Here is a 20,150-nt window from a genome sequence, read left to right as displayed (position 1 = left end):
TGTTTAACTTTTTAACTCATTTTACACTGTTACCTTCAGGGGGTTGAAATTTGTAAAAACTGAGAAAGATCATAATGTATATTGTATATGTTGATTCATTTTAGATCAATTTCAGTCCATTAAATGTTTTATTGTATAATTGATGTATAAAATCTATAATTATGATAAAACTGACATCTGGGGTTAGGATATACATGTAGATTGAAACCATGCTTATTTATTTGACTGGTTAAAGCTGTGGGTTTTTTTTGACAGGAGACTATGAACGTCGCTTACATATCCCTGTTACTCCAATGTGTGATAGAAAAGCCACCACAGTCGCCAAAATTCAAGCAGGTATGTAAAACAGGGAATCTATTACCAACCACAAAAAGCAGATTTGCAAGCATAAATGACCAAGTGATTAAGAGGGTCTTGGATTATTCTGCTATGTATTGAAGTAGAAAATTTCAAAATTTTTGTAAAAAAAAAAATTCTCTGTACTTTAAATGGCCTTATTGATCATGGCAATTAAAGTATTCTTTAACAAAATAAACCCATTTTAAAGCCTTCATGATGCTGATAAACTTACATGAAAATGTTGTTTTATATCACATATTTTACACTGCGATACTGATACAACAAATAATTTCAAATTACATATTGCATAATATTTTATTTTACATTGATCAGCCATGGTATTGATAGTTTTATAATAAACTGTGCCAAACTAAAAAATAGATATTCAAATGTCTTTAAGAAATGAATGTGGTTAAATAGATGTATTATCTAAGAAGTATATCTTGAAACACACCTTATTACTGTATTCATTTCTAAGAACTTTCACTGAGACTGAAGTTTTTTTTCTTCTATTTTCTGGCAGGTTTTATAGAATTTGTAGTAAATCCCCTGTTTCAAGAATGGTATCGCTTTCTTCCGACAAAACTTAGTGAGTGTATGTTAAACAATCTGAAGTCAAATCATGTGAGGTGGAAAGAAATCATAAAAGATGAAACAGCTGAAAAAATCAAGGTAGAAATTAAAGAGGATCTGGTGGATGATGGAAAGGAAAAGGAAAATGAGGATATTGATGAGGAGGAGGAGGAGGAGGAAATTAACAATAATAGTGACGAGGAAAATGACTTTGTGCAGGAGGCACGCTTACCTCTAACTTTTACTCATCTTGTGAATGAAGACGAGTGTAGTTCCTCTGGAAATGGAAGTCGACGGGGTAGTTGTCGTAGTCTGTCCCCGCTACGAGAAATCCCTGAGAACCAATGGAACCCAGAGATACGCAGACATAGTATGCCTCCAGCATACCTACAGAAGGAGATTACTTGTGTGACAATTCGTCGAGATAGCCTACCTCATACTCAGTACATTCGACGACGTAGCCTACCCACGGCTATGATACTGCATACTACCTCAATGGATAGACTCATAGGAAAATTGTCTCCCTTCCCTTCACCGGCAAAGATAGCTGACAGAAGTATATCTATCGACTCATTAGTAACGCAGCCTAAGATCTCAAACCTTAGTCCAAGTTTTGAAGCTAGTAGAATGTTCAGTGGATTGTCGCTGTCATCAGAACTAGGATCATTAAACGGTTCCACAGGGTCAGTGAAATTCATTGGTGCCCAAAATCTGCTGGGTGGCAGTCGGACTACTCCAAACTGGGGATTTAAAGGACCACAGTTAGGAAAGCGCGATAGTACTAGTCATACATTCCATTCCCAACAATTATCGACGGAAACTTCCCAAGCAGCTGGGGATCTTGCTCAAGGGGAGACAACTGTTATTACACCCGTGTCTTTCAACTGTGTAGGTGCTTTGACTGCTAGTGACCTTGACTCAAGTGTTTCTGGTAGTGATAGAGAACACATCAAGGCATCACTTGAGTATGCTAGGGCGTCTTCAGCGATGGACAGGGTATCATTAGCTCCTAACTCAGACGCTATCAAGTCACAGGAAATGACAAAGCATGTACCAGGTACAATTGCATAGCAATACATGTAGCATTTGTTATATTTATAATTCTAAGTTAATGATGTAGGGATTACCAAAGTGTAAAAGTATTGGTACTAGTCTTCATTTGTTAATTGTACAATAGATCTTTGTTAAGTATAATAAATGTAGCTCGAATTGTTTTAGATTAATAGTTTCGTGTCTATGGTTAAAATTTCATTCATGTCACTTTATGAATTCTTATGGGGAAAAAAAAGGATATTTATTATAACAGATCCCTTTTCTAGGTTTATATTGATGTCTACTGATTTCTTTAATATTAGTTAGATACTTGACCAAGTTAAATATCATATTATCCAGATTTATACATAAAGTCTGACCTCATGATCTCAAAGTTCGCTCAGTGGTGGTGAAATTAATCGAGTATTTTTTAAAAGTTAACTGGATTGGAATGTTTAAGGTGATATTTTGCTGGTATGATTGCAGTGTACTGTATTTATTCCAATAAACACCCTGTCTCTAAAGGACATCCCACTCTGTTTTCTCAGTAATTTTTCCCATTTGCATGTTACAAAACACACCTTGGAAATTTCAAAATCCATGTAATAATTAAAAGTATTAAAAGTTTAAGTTCTAAAAATTACATATCTTTTTAATTATCTGATCACTGGTTATCTGGGATACTTCTGACTCTGAACTTTGTGTTCGATGAAATGCACACTCCTTGAAAACATTTTATCTCCCAGAGTTTTTATTGGATTAAATTTGGTACTTTGATTTAGATAGGGTATTAAGTTATATAAGGTCTTGTTAAGAAGATTTAACTGTACTGAGAGAGGGAAATTTATGAGAGACAAAAATCCATGGTTCATCAGAATTGGACTGTTGACCATTTTCAGGGTTTGGGGATGTGGTTTTGGTTTGTAATTAGGGCCCAGATTTAATACCTGTAAAAATTTTTGTTTCAAAGAGGTGCTTATTTGGTTTCCAAACAAATAAATTTCTTGGGGAAAAATGTGAAAATGCATGTTGAACAACATGCAGTCAATAATTTAAATGAAATCACTATAACACATATTATTGACTTTCTGTGAGTAATTCGTTTTTATGAGTGATTATATCTTAAAGTGTTTTGCAGGCAAAAAAGTAAAATGTTGTTTTATTACTTTTAAGCACAAAGTGAAGTCAACAAAATCAAATCATCCTGAATAGTTAGTTCTTTTACAGAATGATTATCCTGAAAAGTTAGTTCTTTTACAGAATAATTATCCTGAAAAGAGGAAAAAAAGAGTTGTTTAATTGACACAGCCTTCACAGACTCTGGTGTTTGTTGTGAAATGAATTTAGAATATTTGGTTTTAAAAAATAGTTAGTTTGTGTGATAATCAGAATGTGGTAGGGGCTTTGATAAATTCAATACCACAATAATGTAATGAACTTTTTTTGGGAAATATTGTATAAGACTTTAAAACATTGGATGGGTAAGGATATATTTCACAGTTGTAGTATGATATATGAAAACAGAACTTTATAGATGTCAACTGTAAAAGAGTTATAGTTATAAATGTTACATGTCAAAGCTGTGCGGTTGAAATCATTAACAAGGCAATCACAAACGAATCCAAAAATTCAAAAGCCTACTGATTACATCAATTAGTTGTATCAAACTGAAATATTGAATATTATTAGTTTCCTTAAAGTCTTACTTTGTTTAGATATTTCTAAATATCAGAATGCCAATATTTTTTGAGTACCAGGTAGATCAGCATTACGAGTGTGAAATTGTGATTGTGGGTCTTTTGTAATGTAGTCATCTGTGTATGTAGGCAGGTGTTGATTGCTTTGTTGGCATGATAAGTTGAACAGTGTTTCCAGCAGTTACTATTACTCTTGTTATGTCCACCCTTAGACTATGTCATAATAAAACTTAAGAGAGTTCAGGAGAAAAAAACTGACCAATCACAGGTTTACTGGAGACTTCCTTTGAAGATTAACAGAGATCTGCATTTACACACCTACTTCAAAGCCATACCATTTACCACTGCTCATTTCTTACAAGAAAGGACCAAACTAGGCGGTACCTGTCTTATCTGTTACCACACAAAGAGCCTTCAGTTTTGTTAAGTAGGACATAGTTCAGAAGTGCATATAATGACAGTGATAGTAACCCCTAGAATATTGAAGATGACCTCTAGGTAGACTGTAAGTATAACTACTTACAATAACTTCAGTTGAATTGTTAGGTGTTAACTTCAATGTTTATATACTTTTTATTATGTCATATATCATTTTTGAAATTGGAAATCTTGAATATGAAATCCAACAAAATCTTGTGGCCAGTTATATTCTCGACTGTTTTTTTTTTTTTTTTTTTCTTCTGGTACCAATACAATGTTCATATAGTTTCATAAAAGTGGCATTCCATTTAGTTTTGATAGCTATGAAATGTTGGACAAATCTGTGCATTAATTGGTCATCTCTCTCTACAGTCTGTACTCCAAGCCACTTTGTTCAAACATGTGTTATCAGAGTTTTTGCCCTTTGTTTACCTTCGCCAGTTGGCACCATATGAAAGGTCATGTGACAAATTCAGGTCTTAAAAGCAAATTTGGGTTTTGTGTTTTGTTTACTTATTTATTGAGAGTCTTAATTAAATTTCAGGATTTTGGATTTAGAACATTGTGTTTAGTGTATTGTACAGAATAGGGACATCACTTGTTACATTTATTGGCTGTGAGACGGACATTGAGCTAATTTAATTAGCCTCTGTGGATTTTTCATTCGGACAGAAAATTTTCTTATTTGAACACGTTAAAATAGAGATGTTTTCTACTAAAGGTGCCATTTTATTGGGCAAAAATGTTACATGTTGTGCTCTGAAACTTGTCTTTTCTTGGTGTAATGCAATACTTGTTCAAGATGTCGTACATTGAATTAAACTTAGAATGACATGTAATTTAGGACCAATGGTAAGGTTAAGGTTATTTATAGAAATTTGTTATTTATATAAAATATAGTCAGAAAATATCTAGTACCCTATCAAAATTCCGGTGGATAATTCACAGCCATCAGTTTATCTAGATCGTGCTCAGAGATTCCATTGCAGTTGTATACCAGATAATGATTACATGATACCTAATTTATAACTTAGAATATCATATAAAAAATGTCATTATTTGATGTCATTGAATTTCCAGAATAACTTATTATAACTGTTACTTCTTTTATTAGGAATTTAAATATATGGCTTCACATATAAAGATAGTATATCGTATATTCAGCAATCATGTAATGTTAATTTTTTTTTATTTTTAAATTAGTTATTGTCAATCTTACATATACTTTGTTCATTATCTAGGCTCAGAATAGTAAGGTTTGGGGTAACTCATTATGATTTCAAGTTCAACTAAAAATGGCAGATTTTTAAAAACTTTTTTATGTTTAGGGCATTAAGAACACCTGTATAACTATATGATTATTTCTGTATTCGCCAAAGTACAGTGTACTGTTATATGTATATTCAAATATTCGAGATATTAAATAAAAAACAAAAAAACTTCTCAATACAATCTACAACCTTTTACATTCAAGGTGATAATTTTAGCATTTTCATGGAATATAACTGTTCCATTTTATGCTCAAAGTGTGATAACAATCAGCTAGTTTATTGATGCATGTCACATGCTTAGGTTTCATTGTGGAGACAATGCTATTAACTGACAATATACATTGTATTTAACAAGGTTTTTCTTAACTCACTGCTGGATTTGTTATTTAAAAATCTGTGTTTGATATTAAGTTAACTGTTATAGTAAAACAAATATGGAATACCTTCAATTTTGAATTAGTCATTAATTCAAACAAGAAGGACTATTACAGAAGTCTTCAGTTTAAATATTGTTGGGATGTTGAATTGAGTAAAAGGCAGAATTTCAAGGAAACTAACTAATTAATATAGTTATTGTAGTTTGAATGCAGTTATTGTAATGTAAGTCTAAACTTATTTCATATTGTTTTGGGATGTTGAATCGAGTAAAAGGCAGAATTTCAAGGAAACTAACTAATTAATATAGTTATTGTAGTTTGAATGCAGTTATTGTAATGTAAGTCTAAACTTATTTCATATTGTTTAAGATTTTTTCAAACTTGAATTTCATCATTACAAGTACATTGAATACAATAGCTCTCACAAAACGCTTAGAGGGATAATACTAAATTTTTGCACTTGTTTTACAAATTTCATGAATAAATATATATTTATGTAAATATAGTGTTGTTGTAGTTTTTTTTAATTCATTTCATTTGGTGTTTTACACAAATCTTGGTAAAATAATTCGTTGTTGCCCTACCCAACAAAGAATGGTAGGCTTGGTGAAGGAACACGCTTTTAACAGATATAGACCATGTGAAATCCTCAGGTACATCTCAAGTAGCAAAATGTTAAGCTTTTAAGCCATTTGAGATTTTATGTACTCTACCAGTTATTTGTAACTACCTAGCTACAACTTTTATGTACTATATGTGAAATACGGTTGGTACAGTAATCTCTCCCCTTTATTATAGACAATAGTAGTGAAACAAAATTAAATTCCTCAAGATGCTGGAAAACATTCCATGTAGTCTTCAATCAAGCCATTTATAAACCAAGGGAAGTAACCCTTCCTATCTCTGAGGTCCTATTGTAGCAGATTCTGAATCTTTTATGCCTGGTGCATGTCTCCACTTTACTATGACTGTTTCAATTGCCAAAAACCAACATTCTTTTGCAATCAAAGAGAAATTCGCTAGTATCTCTGCAAACTGTTATTCACTTTGAAAGTGTTGGAATGATATTTCAAATCAGATTTTGAATCCGCCAAAAAGAATGTCCACGAAATCTATTAGTCACAAAAGAAAAATGGTAACCTTTGCTTCTTGCAGATTTCAACAGCATTGTCATACACTCAATATCACCATGACGATATGCCAACTGCCACCCCCCACTAGATTAGTACACTATTTTACAGGTCCTTCCAAGACAAATATTGTTCAGAGTAGATATTTTACCAAAACATACAGCTAGACCTGCCTTAGCAACCACCTCTGTATAAAGACCACCTGCTTCTTTAGACCACTTTCTTGAGTCCCAAATGGTCATGTATAACCATTTGGAACCCTGAGTAAAAAGACCACTTGGCCATAGAGACCACTTTCCCCTTGTCGACTGAAAGGTCTTTATAAACAGGTTTGACTGGCAACAAAGGGAAATAAATGACAAATACCATCCACTTCTTTCTGTAAAAATGTTTTATTTTCTGTGTGGCATAGAATCTATCTATGTCTATGTACATAATAAATAGTACAAACCATAACATGTACACATCTACAACACTATATGGATAGGAGGGTGATAATGGTATGATTGATGCATTTACACAATAGTACAGCGAAACCGGGCAGTATGTAGTAGTTTGTACAAAAATAAACACATTTACTTTCACATCACTCCGTAATAAATATTGCAATAGATATTGATGCACCTAAATGAAGGTAAAAATGTTGCAGTGTATGATTCAGAGATGTGTTAAATGAAATGCTTCTCAAAATATGACTTACAATCCATGCTTTTTTTTCAATCCCCCCACGAATCCATGATAAATTAATAACCAAAATTCATTAAATAACATTTTGAAGTGTAAGAAACTGGTTTCAATTCAGCATAATAGAGTAGAATTTATTAAGCTTGCACTGAAGAAACACAAAACTGATTTTAATACTTTAGAACAGAATGTTAAGTGTATATAGAGAAGTTGTATTTTATATCCGGCGTAATTCCTACAACTAACTTTATGTACATGTGTGGCACTGTTAAGATGTATATACATTATATATAGATATATACATAATCTTTGGGACAGATTTATACATAAAAAAATGTCTCTGTTCAAATTTAACTTGACTGACAGAGAGAGACTGAAGACACATAGTAAGATATAAAACAAAGACTTGTGGAGCACTAGATACTTTACAATGCTGCCCGAGTGAGCATGTCTCTCTATCGGCCTCGTCGGCTCTCCATGGTCACCAAACACTTCACGACACAAATTCATATGTATAGGCAAAGGAACATTTCAAGTTTCGATTTAAAAGTATAATGTCACTCATCTTTAGTTTATCTATCACATAACTGATCAGGAAGAAGTGGCATGAAAAAGATATTAAAAAATGTATCAATTTTCATTTCATATGTTAAAATGTACAGTATTTTGAATGACATAAATGAACAATGCAAATAGATGTGTACATAATTCTTAATTCGAATGTCAAGATAAATTCCCCTTGTATTTGACAAATGAATTTGATTAAATCAATAATAATAATATTTGGGCAAGAATTATTATAACATTTCCTGTTTTGATAGCTTTCTTTCTTTTTATGTCCAATTTTGACTTTATTTCAGTAGATTCAGAAGTGATATTCATCTTATACTAAAAGGTGGACAAAAATAAGTGTTAATTTATGGTCTTGTCAAATTGAAATATGCTCTGCTCTAATCAGTTTATTGAATTTATTAAAATCAGCTGAAGGTGTTAGTTTATAGTAATTTTAATGATAAATCATATACATACTCTGCACCCAACTTGCGTATATATCTGAAATATATGTCAAGCAGAATTAAAGCTGTTATTGAAATGTACCCTTTTTATACATAAACACTGCCAAAGTGTAAGTAGTTTTGACAATAATACATTGATACATCAAAGAAATTTTGAGTGTTTTACAAAATCCATATTGTTTGGCAATGTGATCAGGTTTGTTCAATTTCAGCTATCCCAAACATATTCCAAACTTGTAAAATCATATGAACACAAATCAAAATCTTGGCTGTATTGGTGTGGGACATTGATCTTAATAGAATGCTAAGTAATCAATTGCAACCAATCACAATTATTTCTGGACTTCATTTTAAATTTTCAATAAACTCAAAAAATCATACATCTTCTTTTTCAATGGTGTAAAATTATCATATCAGGCATGTCAGTTTTAAAATTTAGAGGATGATTCATCCAAGAAAAAGTTGTACAAGTATATACAATTTTACTTCAGATACCTAAACATTTTAATATCCTTAACAAAGAGACAAGTTCTATTCATTAACATGTATGCTTAATAAATATATATCATATTCAAAAATTAATAAAATCTTGCACAAATTAAAATGCTTTTGACACATCAACAAGCGATTGTATTAAAACACTCAGTATAATGTATACATAAGTGTATATAGTAGGCCTTAGTGGTAGAGAAACTAATGAATTCAAGTATTAACAATTCTATTTACACTCTCTTAACAACATTCTTTGCATATGATACTTTTCATCACGATCCATCAACTGGTAAATCTACAAGGTTCTTTTCCAGACACAGTTGACACCAACAGTTATAACTTAAACATAATCTTCTTTTTTATTCCTTAATCTTGCACCTCAATACAACTGTCAGATGTACATGTATGCTGGTGACTCTATAGCTGATCTAAAGCAATCATCTGATTTTCTTCTTGACATTTTTTCCAAAACATAACTAATAAATCACAACTTCATTTGTGATCAAAATTTAAGATATGAAATACTAATCATTTATCCAACATTGACTATTTAATATCAAAGATCTTAAATATAAAATTCTAATAATTTATGTCATTGACAATTCAACATCTATAAAAAGATCTGCCATTGACGATTCAATATATATCGAAAGATCTCAACTGAACTTCCAATTATTTATCTGCCATTGACAATTCAATATCAAAGATCTTAAAAATGAAATTCTAATAATTTATCTGTTATTGATCAAAGATCTTGAACAATGACTTGCAATCATTAATCTGTCATTTGACAATTCAATATCAAATATCTTGAACAATAACTTTCAATCATTTATATGTCATTGACAATTCATTATCAAATATCTTGAACAATGACTTTCAATCCTTTATCTGTCATTGACAATTCATTATCAAAGATCTTCAATCATTTATCTGTCATTGACAGCTCAATAACAATCAAATTAATGTAGTTGTACACATTCTTATTCTATCATTTTATACACAAAGCTTGGACAATCACAATGTTGGCAAATTGCTTGTAGGCTTATAATTGACATTGTTTTCACATGATTAAGCAGAAGACAGATAATACAGAGTGGTTGGGCTCGATTTCATAAAACACGCGCACCACTGACTGTCTGTCTGTTACGTCTGTCTTGTAACAGACAGACCCACTGGCCAAATTTTGATCCTGGAAATACACTGGGCAGTCCAATGATCATCTCCGATATTGCACATTGTAAGTGATGTCAGACAAAAAGCTGGTCTATGTCACTTTTTCTCCTGGGTTGTACATTTAAATAGTTTCCCTGAATGGAATGATTTTTTCCATATTTTTGCTTAAAACATCCAAGACCCACTTCCATACTGTTTGAAAAAAGACGCAACTAATTAAGATATTGTAGGTCCCTACTTTCATATATCAAAGCAGGATGTAACATATAAGGGACGCGACATTAACACCATATCCCCCCTCTCAATCTCCTATCTTTATTTCATGGCAGAGGTATATAGAAATATACCCTAAATTAGTGATGGTATTTTAAAATTTGTTTGAATTTCACAACCAATCGTCACATGAGACAGACACGAGCCTATTGTTATTTCAAAGAGAACAGAACTGGATCTTGGATGTTAATCATTAAAAGTATGTTTCTATATGAAATTTGATATATATAAAGCCTAGTGTAGTGTACATCACAGCACCACTGACTCGGCCGAGGCATGCTTTACGGGATGAAGGTCTACATTTAAAGCACCGACGACAGATGTTAATGTGTGTTCTGATTGAGTGAGTCCTGAGGCAACAGAAGCTAATGACACAGAATCTATATGGTTGTTGTCTGAATAAGATTCTTGGAGTTCATAATGCGAGTGTTCAGAGTCTGTTTTTATCTTCTTGCTAAGTGGTTCTATCACATCATCACAGCTGCCGTTTAAGCCAGGTGACAAATGAATTGCATTACTGGTGGCTCGCGGAGAAGGAGGACTGTGCCTCTTGATCTCCGGTCGAACAACAGTCGGTGAAGCAGCACTGAGATCAAAGTCTTTGGGTTCGCCAACAAAGTTGGACGTTGTGTCTGTATCTGATGACGGAGGTTTGAGTTGGTTACGTTTAGGATCACCATATATAAGTGAAGTGACAGGACTAGCTGACCTCTCCCTCACTGGTGCAGCAGCTGGAGACTCCTGATCATCAAGGAACCGGTCCATATAATCTCTACAAACACAATCAAAATAATGTTTACACTCAAAGTCTTTGTAACATAAGAGTATTGGCCACTCCAGTGAAGCATCTACCACCAAAGCTGAGAACTCCAGGATTTTAATTTATCTTATTGGATTAGTTTTTGGAGTTCCAGGGCTTGGTAGATATTTCAATGTAATTACTCAAGATACTAAAACCATGTGGGGTGAGCACAATTAGACCCAACTTTGAGTGATATGTCATCACAAAAATTGTTTCAAAATATGATATCAGAATCAGTTGAAGGTGGGAAAATTAACAATAATTGTATTTTACCAACACCATTTTGGTATATTTGGTTCTTTTTTGTTGTAATTTTTACCATTTAAAGGAATGTATCTCATTAACTTTTGGTAAATCTCACTTTCTACACATCAGATATTAACAGATGCACCCCTCATCTTGTACTTAGTTAAAATTCCTATTTAATTTGAAATTCATCCAAAGATGTAAACAAAGCGAATACTAACGTGACACCAGGATGTAAGGAATATTTGCGCTTTTCCAATCTGTTCTTGTTGGCGAACATGTCATGTCTTTCTGTCTTTTTCCAAAGATAATAAAACTGCACTAATTCTCCAACAGACCTTGTTTTCACCTAGACAAGCAACACAAAACAATGATAATTTATTAGACACTGCATATTTCTGGCACATTTCTCTTGTAACAACAATGACCAAGTCACCATATTGGGATATGCATAAAACTGAAAACAGAAAGACTATAAATAATTACTAATTACCATGACTACCAATTTATTATGACAAGTTTTCCAAATACAAGGTTTTTTTCATTGCTTCCAAATACCTAACTTTTACCTAACCTTAGCTTTGTAATTACAACTAGCCATTTTTTGTAAGATAAACCTACTCTCACCACTGTATGAAATCAGAAGTTAACCAAGATGGACAACATTATATAACCCCATCTATATCATGACAGGAACATTCAAGTGTGGCCAAATACGACCACAAATGGAGAATGTGACATAGGAATTCCTATTTCACCAAGATGTGGTAGGGCTGCCGCGGTTCACCGGTATATTGGGGTATTGCAATGCACCACCAAAAAATATTGTACCGCGATACAGTTACCTGTATCGGTTTTTTCAATATATTTTCTTAGTATCATAATTTCATTAATTTGATATAATTAAAATGTCCTGTCATTAAAACAAAACCAGCAAGTTGTATTTGTTTTCCTTTCCAATAATATGAAGCCATGTGGGTATCCCTTTTGTTTTCATTCGATTCAGATGTCGGTCAAATGTTTGTAACTAACGTGTATAATGTTCAAATGATTCAAACATTTGCATGACGTTGAATATAAACAATATGACATTAGGCTAGTTTCTGAAATATTATCAAGCTGATTTGCTCCATCAATCAACAATGCCGAAATATATAATTCTCCTCTAAACACATTTAAGGCCCGGTGAATACATGGCTGCAGGGATTTTGCCAGCTATTTCAGGCTTCATCATCCGCCGCCATTTTCGAATTCTTACACGTGTCAAAACAACACTGCAAGTCGATCAGCCCTTTGAAGTTTAATCACGATCGTAAGCTTATTTTGCCAGGACAATTGTACTTAAATTTGTTCATTATTTAGGTTCAAAAGTGTAAACTATCATGTTTAGTTATTGCATTATTAGGTTACGATCGTCTGTAGCCTAGCATTTTCACAAACAGACTCGTATTTTTTAAAACAAGAAACTCATATTTGAACATTTCTGTTACTCAACAACACGGTTCAAATCGATGTAAAACTACATAACATAGCACTGTATGTTTGTATAATGTAAAGGGTGTTTTTATTATGGAATATATACAAAATAGACACCACATATGTTAAGGTCAAAATATTGCAATACATATCACAATACAGTTGTTGTGTATCACAATATATCGTGGTACGCTTCTGCCGTATCGTGGCAGCCCTAAGATGTGGTGTAAAATTTGATCACATAAAACAGTTTTAAAACTGACATGGAAAATATCAATTTTCTGTAAATATGTAGCCCTATGTTCAGATAAAAGTGAGACCTAAACAGTTAGTAATGCCAAAGTGTTTCTGGTTTTATACATCATTGAGCTGAAACTACTTCTTTCTTCTCAACAATTTATCTTTTCCAGCAGCACCCATCTCTCACCTTATTCTGTTGGATCAAGTAGAAATCTTTTCCGTAAGTTCTAAGACCATTTTCAAAGTTTCTACATTCTTCTTCAGACCACAAACTCATTGGATCTAAAATCAGAAAAGAGGTATATTTTACAATGAAATGGAGTTCAACCCAATCTGCAACATCTTATAAAGTTAAGATCTTTATTTGGTTTTTTAGAATTACCTGATGGAAATTCTGTACTTTTAACTGAGAACTCTTTTTACAGTAAAAAGATAGGAAAATTCCCAAAGTATCCAAATGAGAAGGGTGGGAGGCACTTTTATCAAGACCCCAACGCCAATGAAATACTTAAATATTTTTTGTATAAGGAATACCAGGAAAATGGGGATTTACCCCGACTACACATCACATTTTAATAAAAGTACTTCCCACTCCTCCGACACGGATAGTTCTGGAATAGCCCTTACCTGATCTAGTGAAAAATGCTTCACAGCTGTTATTTTTCCCCAATGTTACCAGAATTTAGCGACATAAACAATATTCTTTATAAATTAGTACTGGACGTTAGCCTCCAAGATTTACCTGTTGGAGGGACTGCCTGCATCTTCCTCCTCCTCAGAGCCTCTTCTACATTATGTCCACATTGAAGTAGTAGATACAATGCCTGTAATATATGATGACATGTACAGACAAATTCAGCTACTTCTAGTATTCCAAATTTACCAATAAGTCAACATCCTTTGTCTATTTATATTACTGTGGTTTATCATTGAAATTAATATAACCAAATACCAGTTAAAAACAAAATACTTTCTTCACATTATCTAGCTTAATCAATTAATTTAATAATCAACACATTAATTCCTTCAGTATCCCCAAAATTGTCACGTATACCAATTCTTATAAAAATTGATTTTCAAATTTTGACTCCTTTAGGAGTGATGACAGCCATTCTGTAAAGAACTCTCAGGGAATTCCCTCTCGTTGTAAATTTGGGAGTCCCAGGGACTCCTATAGGTTGGAAGTTAATGAGTCCTTTATAAAAGCATTGGAGTCTTCTAGTTAAAATTTATTGTAGATCTTATAAATCTGTCTACGCTGTATCAGAAAATATATCTTGTACAATAATAACTGTATATACTTTAGAAAAAAAAGACAAATATTGCTTCTACTTCATCTAATTGACCTGTAATTTTCATTTCAAATTCCTTTAACATGGAGTCCCAAGGACTCCCATCTTGGGACTCCCATCATTTCATTTTGGGAGTCCCAAGGCATTTTTGTGCGTCAGAGACGCAGAAAACCTGCATCCTGGAAATCCCTGATTGTATCATTGAAAACTGCACCATATCACACATACCTGTTCATCATCTCGGATATGTATACCAGTGCTCACTGCATTCACACCTGTAGCGTTGATTAATGCCTGTGTGTGGATTTCATCCAGGTATTTTTCAACTACAGACAAAAACAACATTATCAAAGTAAGAACAGGCATTTCATCTTAAAACTACAATCAAAAGACAATAACATATTCTTAAAAAACTAGTTATTCCCTATTTTAGACTACTCAATTTTTCACTGAACTTATTTCACATTTGTGTGCTTGTATTTTAAATCTATACGAATGTAAATTTCACAACCTTAAACAAAATGGCTTTTTATTAAGTGTATAACAAAGTAGACACATCAATCTCCAAGCAGGTACGTAGTATTCCAGTGTACATAAACTAGAGCAAGTGGACAATTTTTATTTCTTTACTTTCTTTTTAAATAGAATCAGCTCCAAATATTTAGAAATAAGACAAAATCAGATGAAGACAGCCTTAATTCACCCAATTAATTTTTAAGCTGTAAACATACGCAAGTTGTTTCCATGATTTTATACAACAATCAAATCCATTTCTTTTTTCCACCAGGGTTCTCGTTAAAAGCTGTTTGCCGGCAAAAACAGCTGTCTATTTCTTTGTTTACAACCGGCTGTTTCTATCAGAAATAAGTAGTGGCCACCACTGGGGCTTGTGGCCCCCAACCACCTATAATTAATTTTCAACTAACTATTAAAACACTTAGTGAGAACCCTGTCCACCAAATCAATTTTTAACACATTCAACACTTACCAACAGAATCTGTCAGCTTGTTGGGATCCCAAAGCAGTCGATCTTCATTCTCATAGGCTGTAAAAGTTGAGTGCAAGAAATTATACAGGAGTATACAGATTACAGAATTGGGAAATACTAAATCTTTGAAAAATGAACACAGCAAGGTGGCATTTATCTGTACTTCATTCTCATAGGCTGTAAAAGTTGAGTGCAAGAAATTATACAGGAGTATACAGATTACAGAATTGGGAAATACTAAATCTTTGAAAAATGAACACAGCAAGGTGGCATTTATCTGTAGTAGATGGAAACACATCTTTACCAAGTTCACCTTTCTTCAACAGTGAACGGTCATTTTTCTCTCTTACTGTATAGTTTTTAAATTTTGCAGGATGAATTTATGCAATTTTTCTTTGGTATTGGTACTTATTCAAATTTCGCAGTTAGAAGTGAATTTTGCTAAACTTCATCATGATATAAATTATAATGGGGCGTATTACTGGTCCCCTTAGGCCATGAATGGACCACGACACTCACCAGGAGCATCACCATATTTACAGAGACCGTCTGGGACACTAGCTTGGTAGTCGGAGCCAACTTGGATTGTCTGTAGTAATAAACAATTTCAAAATGAGTGAGTTAGTATAAACTATTAACAAAAAAATCATTCATAGATTAAGACAGATTTTTAACAAGCCTCAAGATAGTTTTGTTAATCCATGGTCAAAAGAGGCTAAATTGGCTTAAGCCATTTCATTTTTTATACATAAAACTTTTCAATAAAAATATCTTACCAAGAAACTGACCATTAAAACAAAGTACATTTAAATACTAGCTGAATAAGAATTTTTAAAATTAATATGATTTCTTCAAGTGAGCAATATTAAGACTATTTGTCAGTCAGTATTTTCCCCACTTTCACTAATGGTTACAAAGAAAATAGATGTATTTTGAATTTAATATGTTCTCTATTCTCTATAAATATTGCACCTTTTTCCAGTCATCAACAACTTCTATAGGCTGGTGGTAGTCACTATCCTCTTCAGAATCCTCATCTTCATTATCACTGCCATCTTGGCTATTGGCTGAAGAAAATAAGATGAATTATAGCCATCTAAATGAAAAGGTAAAATTTCATTATGCATTTGACACATTGGGGTCTAATTTACTTCTATTTGTTAGCATTTTTGTGGCAATCAATTTTTATGGCAATTTATTTTAGTGATTTCTTATTGCCCACACAAACTATGCGAAATTAAATCCCATGCAAAAAGAAAATGTTTTACAGTATTTTATCTGATAAATAAGAACTTATTTACTTCTGACAATATAATGAACACTACACAAATAACATTTTATTTACTGTAGTTGGACTTTAAGATTTTAAATTTCATTTCACTTGCCCATCTTTCATATCTAAGATACAACTGAACAAATCAAAAACCAGAAAATTTCTCTGTTACTACATAAACCTTGTTATAGTCTAGTTATAGACATTTCTCTCTATACATACATGTAATACTGTGTTAAGGTCTATAACTCGGCAGGCCATATAACACTACTCAATTTCAGAAAAAGTATGATTATCATTATTAACAAAACGTATAACATGTGACAATGGGAATGCTCTCAATCTACATCCAGATAATTTTAACTTTAATTTTATATATGATACAATATATATCATGCCATATAAATGTCATTAAGTATCCCAGATTCTAACTGGTCAAACGCTGTGGTGTCCTCCGATAAAAACCCCAGGGCTCTAATGGGTAGCTCAAAAACCACTGAAGTTTTAGACATAAACTAACTAACCAGTAAATTTATTTTCTACCAAACTTTCATTCTTCTGAAGCTGAAGTGTTGATATGCAGTGATTTTAGAGCTACCCATTAGAGCCCTGGCATGTTTATCGGAGGACACTAGTTTCACACAAGTTGAAATCTGGCTGTTTTCCAGTGTTTCTGGATACCTAGTGACGTTCATACGACATGATATATATTGTATCATATACCAAATTCAAGATAAATTATCTGGCTGTCAATTGAGAGTATTCCTATTGCCACATCTGATATAGTTTAATCATACTTCTGAAATTAGGTAATGTTATATGGCTGGCTGAGTTATAGACCTTCACACAGTATTACATATATATAGAGAGAAAAATGTCTATAGAGCCAAACGCCTGTGAAAAATTTGAAAACTTGATTCTATGCATATGTAGTATAATTGAAACAGAAGAAAATGATACTTAGGCATATCTACCATGAATTTTTTACATTTTCAAACTGCAAATACTTCAAAATAAGAGAATTGTTTTATATTATTGAGACACTGTAGTCACCTTTTCAGTAAATTAACAAAATGAACCATTCAAAGTCTAACAGAACAAGTGTCTTACATCTAAGAAGCCTGTTAGTCTGTGAAGAGGACACATGTACACTATTCAACAGGTCATTCACAGACGTTTCCTTGTCGTCGTCATCATCACTAGTTTTCAGTAGATCACGCGCAATCTCCTCTTTGTCCAGAGTCAGGTCCTGATTGCTGAGGATTTCTTCTTCACTGCTTGATCGTGTATCCTGTGGCTCGTCTGCATACTTGTACATTGCCAATAGTTGCTCTAAAGGCATATCTCCTTCCTGTAGGCAAGAAAGCAATTTCAACAATTTTTCTACCCAGAAAATAATAATTTAGACTAGACTGATGATTAGATTATGATCTTTCAATGGGAATAATTCATGAACCATGTGATACCATAACCCAATAACTTTTGTATCAGACTATTGTTTGTATTGATGATGGAATTACGTAAAAAGATTATATCCCACGCTAACATTTTTTCATCTGGAAGATAATTTTATGTTCCATCACCACTGGAGATACTAGTTCCACACAAACGTTATCAGGTATCACATGGTATGTGAATTGGTCCCATTAAACTTATATCATGCCTTTGTCATTTTCACTTGACACATTTTTATCGATTGAAACTTGATTCAAATTCAGATTACAGCTTTAAGTTTTATGGGGTTTATTGCAATAAGTTTATCATACACAATAGCATGTCACTTCTTAGACAAGAAGTTGATCATAAAATAAGTTAATGAAAGTACAATTTTTTCAAGCATGCTTACTCTTTCAAGATCATCTAGTTCATTTGAGCAGCTCTCACCACTCAGGGCTTCCTCTTCTTCCAGTGTATGCTCATCATCGTAGTCATGGACTAACATATCAGCAGATGGGTCAAAATCACGGTCGGTCTCTAAAATGCAGTTAGAACAGACATTAATTCATATAAAGTATCTAGTTTCTCTTCATCAATTTTCCACAATATAACCTGACAACAGCAAACAACTGCTGCAACTTTTTAGTTAATAAAAAATTTATGAAGTTAGAATTTTCTAGCACAAACCACAGCTATGAATGCTACGATTTATGAAATACAGAATAGAAACTTTTAGTATGATACAGAGAATTTGACTTCATAGTTAAAGAGATTATATTGGGACTTATTCTCCATATATAACTTTAATTTTTCGGTATTGTTTTCATTAAATGCTATCAAAGTAAATAATTATGACATTTGGTTATCAAATTATTTTTTAACTTCATAATTCAAGCAGTTGACAATTAAAGAAAAAAGTGACAACAGCTTGTCAGCTGCAAGATAGTGTTTATGAAAACATATCATTTCTTATGGACAACCCACCTTTAATGTTTTCATCCAATAGTTATAACATTTATTTAGTTTATATTTATGGATATAAAACAGTACACAACCATTTCGATATTTTATCAAGGTAATCAGAATTTATGGTACGTGGTACTGCTCAGATTTGGTAATTGTCATCTAATCTCAAAACAGAATTTTAACAATGTTTTCATTTCTAACCCAGTCTTTGATCACAGATTTTCAATTAGATATGTCTTTAATCCAAAGTATTGTGAACTTCTAACAAAACAAAAACACAAATTCAGATGAAATGAAATGGAAATGATTCACGGCACTCTCAGCCTCGTCACATTGATTTGACATGGTCTATCCGAAGTATTTTGTCAGAAGCTTCAGATGAAACTTTTCTTTCCAGCATCAGTGACCCTAGTAATTTGCATAAAATATCTTCATTTTGTGTGCGAAACGGAAAAACCCCGATTAGTGACACTAAATATTTACCTGGGCTGCTGGAATCGCTGGCACCCGTCTGAAACGATATAAAATAAAATAAAATCTTACAACGGGTTCAGCAGAGTATACCGATATGGCAAAAACTCCGGGAAATTCCTTTACTTCGCGGTGTAATGGCGATGTCAAAATTTCAATCGAGAGCGCGCCATAATTCAATTGTAAATTTCCCAACATAATCACGCTCAAATGACTTCATATTTACAGCAAAAGTAGAATATATGTCAATGTATAAGAATCCATCGGTCTCGAAATTCAAAATCACACAATAAATGAAATCCGAGGGAAATTCCTTGAGATATTTCGGTTCTTTTCCTTACTTACCTCCGCCATTTTGCTTAGAAATTATGGGATACGTCGCTTACATTCGAAAACGAGGCAACAACTACCTGCCGCTATAAAATATTTTGTTACCACAATTTTCATTGGTCAATGTCAAAATTAACTATTAACCAATT

At 32.8% G+C, this 20,150-nt stretch overlaps 2 protein-coding genes across 7 annotated transcripts in view; one reads left to right on the top strand and one right to left on the bottom strand.

Moving 5' to 3' along the window:
• LOC138325728 (high affinity 3',5'-cyclic-AMP phosphodiesterase 7A-like) overlaps positions 1-6,212 on the top strand; it is an 88,224-nt gene extending 82,012 nt beyond the window's left edge. For all 6 annotated transcript variants that reach the window (XM_069271575.1, XM_069271579.1, XM_069271578.1 and 3 more), the window contains 2 exons: positions 256-336; positions 863-6,212. In XM_069271575.1, coding sequence (XP_069127676.1) covers positions 256-336; positions 863-1,983 — 1,202 coding nt within the window. In that variant the 3' untranslated portion in view covers positions 1,984-6,212. The remainder of the gene's footprint in view (positions 1-255; positions 337-862) is intronic.
• A 1,000-nt stretch (positions 6,213-7,212) lies between these two features.
• Positions 7,213-20,138, bottom strand: LOC138325727 (mesoderm induction early response protein 1-like). Its single transcript, XM_069271573.1, has 12 exons — positions 20,017-20,138; positions 19,684-19,711; positions 18,644-18,771; positions 17,908-18,148; positions 16,497-16,591; positions 16,044-16,113; positions 15,525-15,581; positions 14,765-14,862; positions 13,987-14,068; positions 13,432-13,526; positions 11,750-11,877; positions 7,213-11,252 (listed from the first exon to the last, which is right to left on the bottom strand). The coding sequence occupies exons 1-12, from the start codon at positions 20,023-20,025 to the stop codon at positions 10,730-10,732; spliced, it is 1,554 nt and encodes a 517-aa protein (XP_069127674.1). The 5' UTR covers positions 20,026-20,138; the 3' UTR covers positions 7,213-10,729.
• Positions 20,139-20,150: the final 12 nt, after the last annotated feature.

The sequence above is a fragment of the Argopecten irradians genome, chromosome 6, assembly GCF_041381155.1.
Source record: "Argopecten irradians isolate NY chromosome 6, Ai_NY, whole genome shotgun sequence".
Taxonomy (NCBI): Eukaryota; Metazoa; Mollusca; class Bivalvia; order Pectinida; family Pectinidae; genus Argopecten; species Argopecten irradians.
The sequence above is the reverse complement of the archived record's forward strand: the minus strand, read 5'-3'. Positions and strand labels throughout refer to the sequence as shown.

Excerpts from the sequence above, each read along its gene's own strand:
- LOC138325727 (XM_069271573.1), bottom strand. Across the intron at positions 18,772-19,683 it reads CAGCGATTCCAGCAGCCCAG|AGACCGACCGTGATTTTGAC; the intron begins GTAAATATTTAG and ends ACTGCATTTTAG. Across the intron at positions 14,069-14,764 it reads ATATCCGAGATGATGAACAG|GCATTGTATCTACTACTTCA; the intron begins GTATGTGTGATA and ends CATATATTACAG.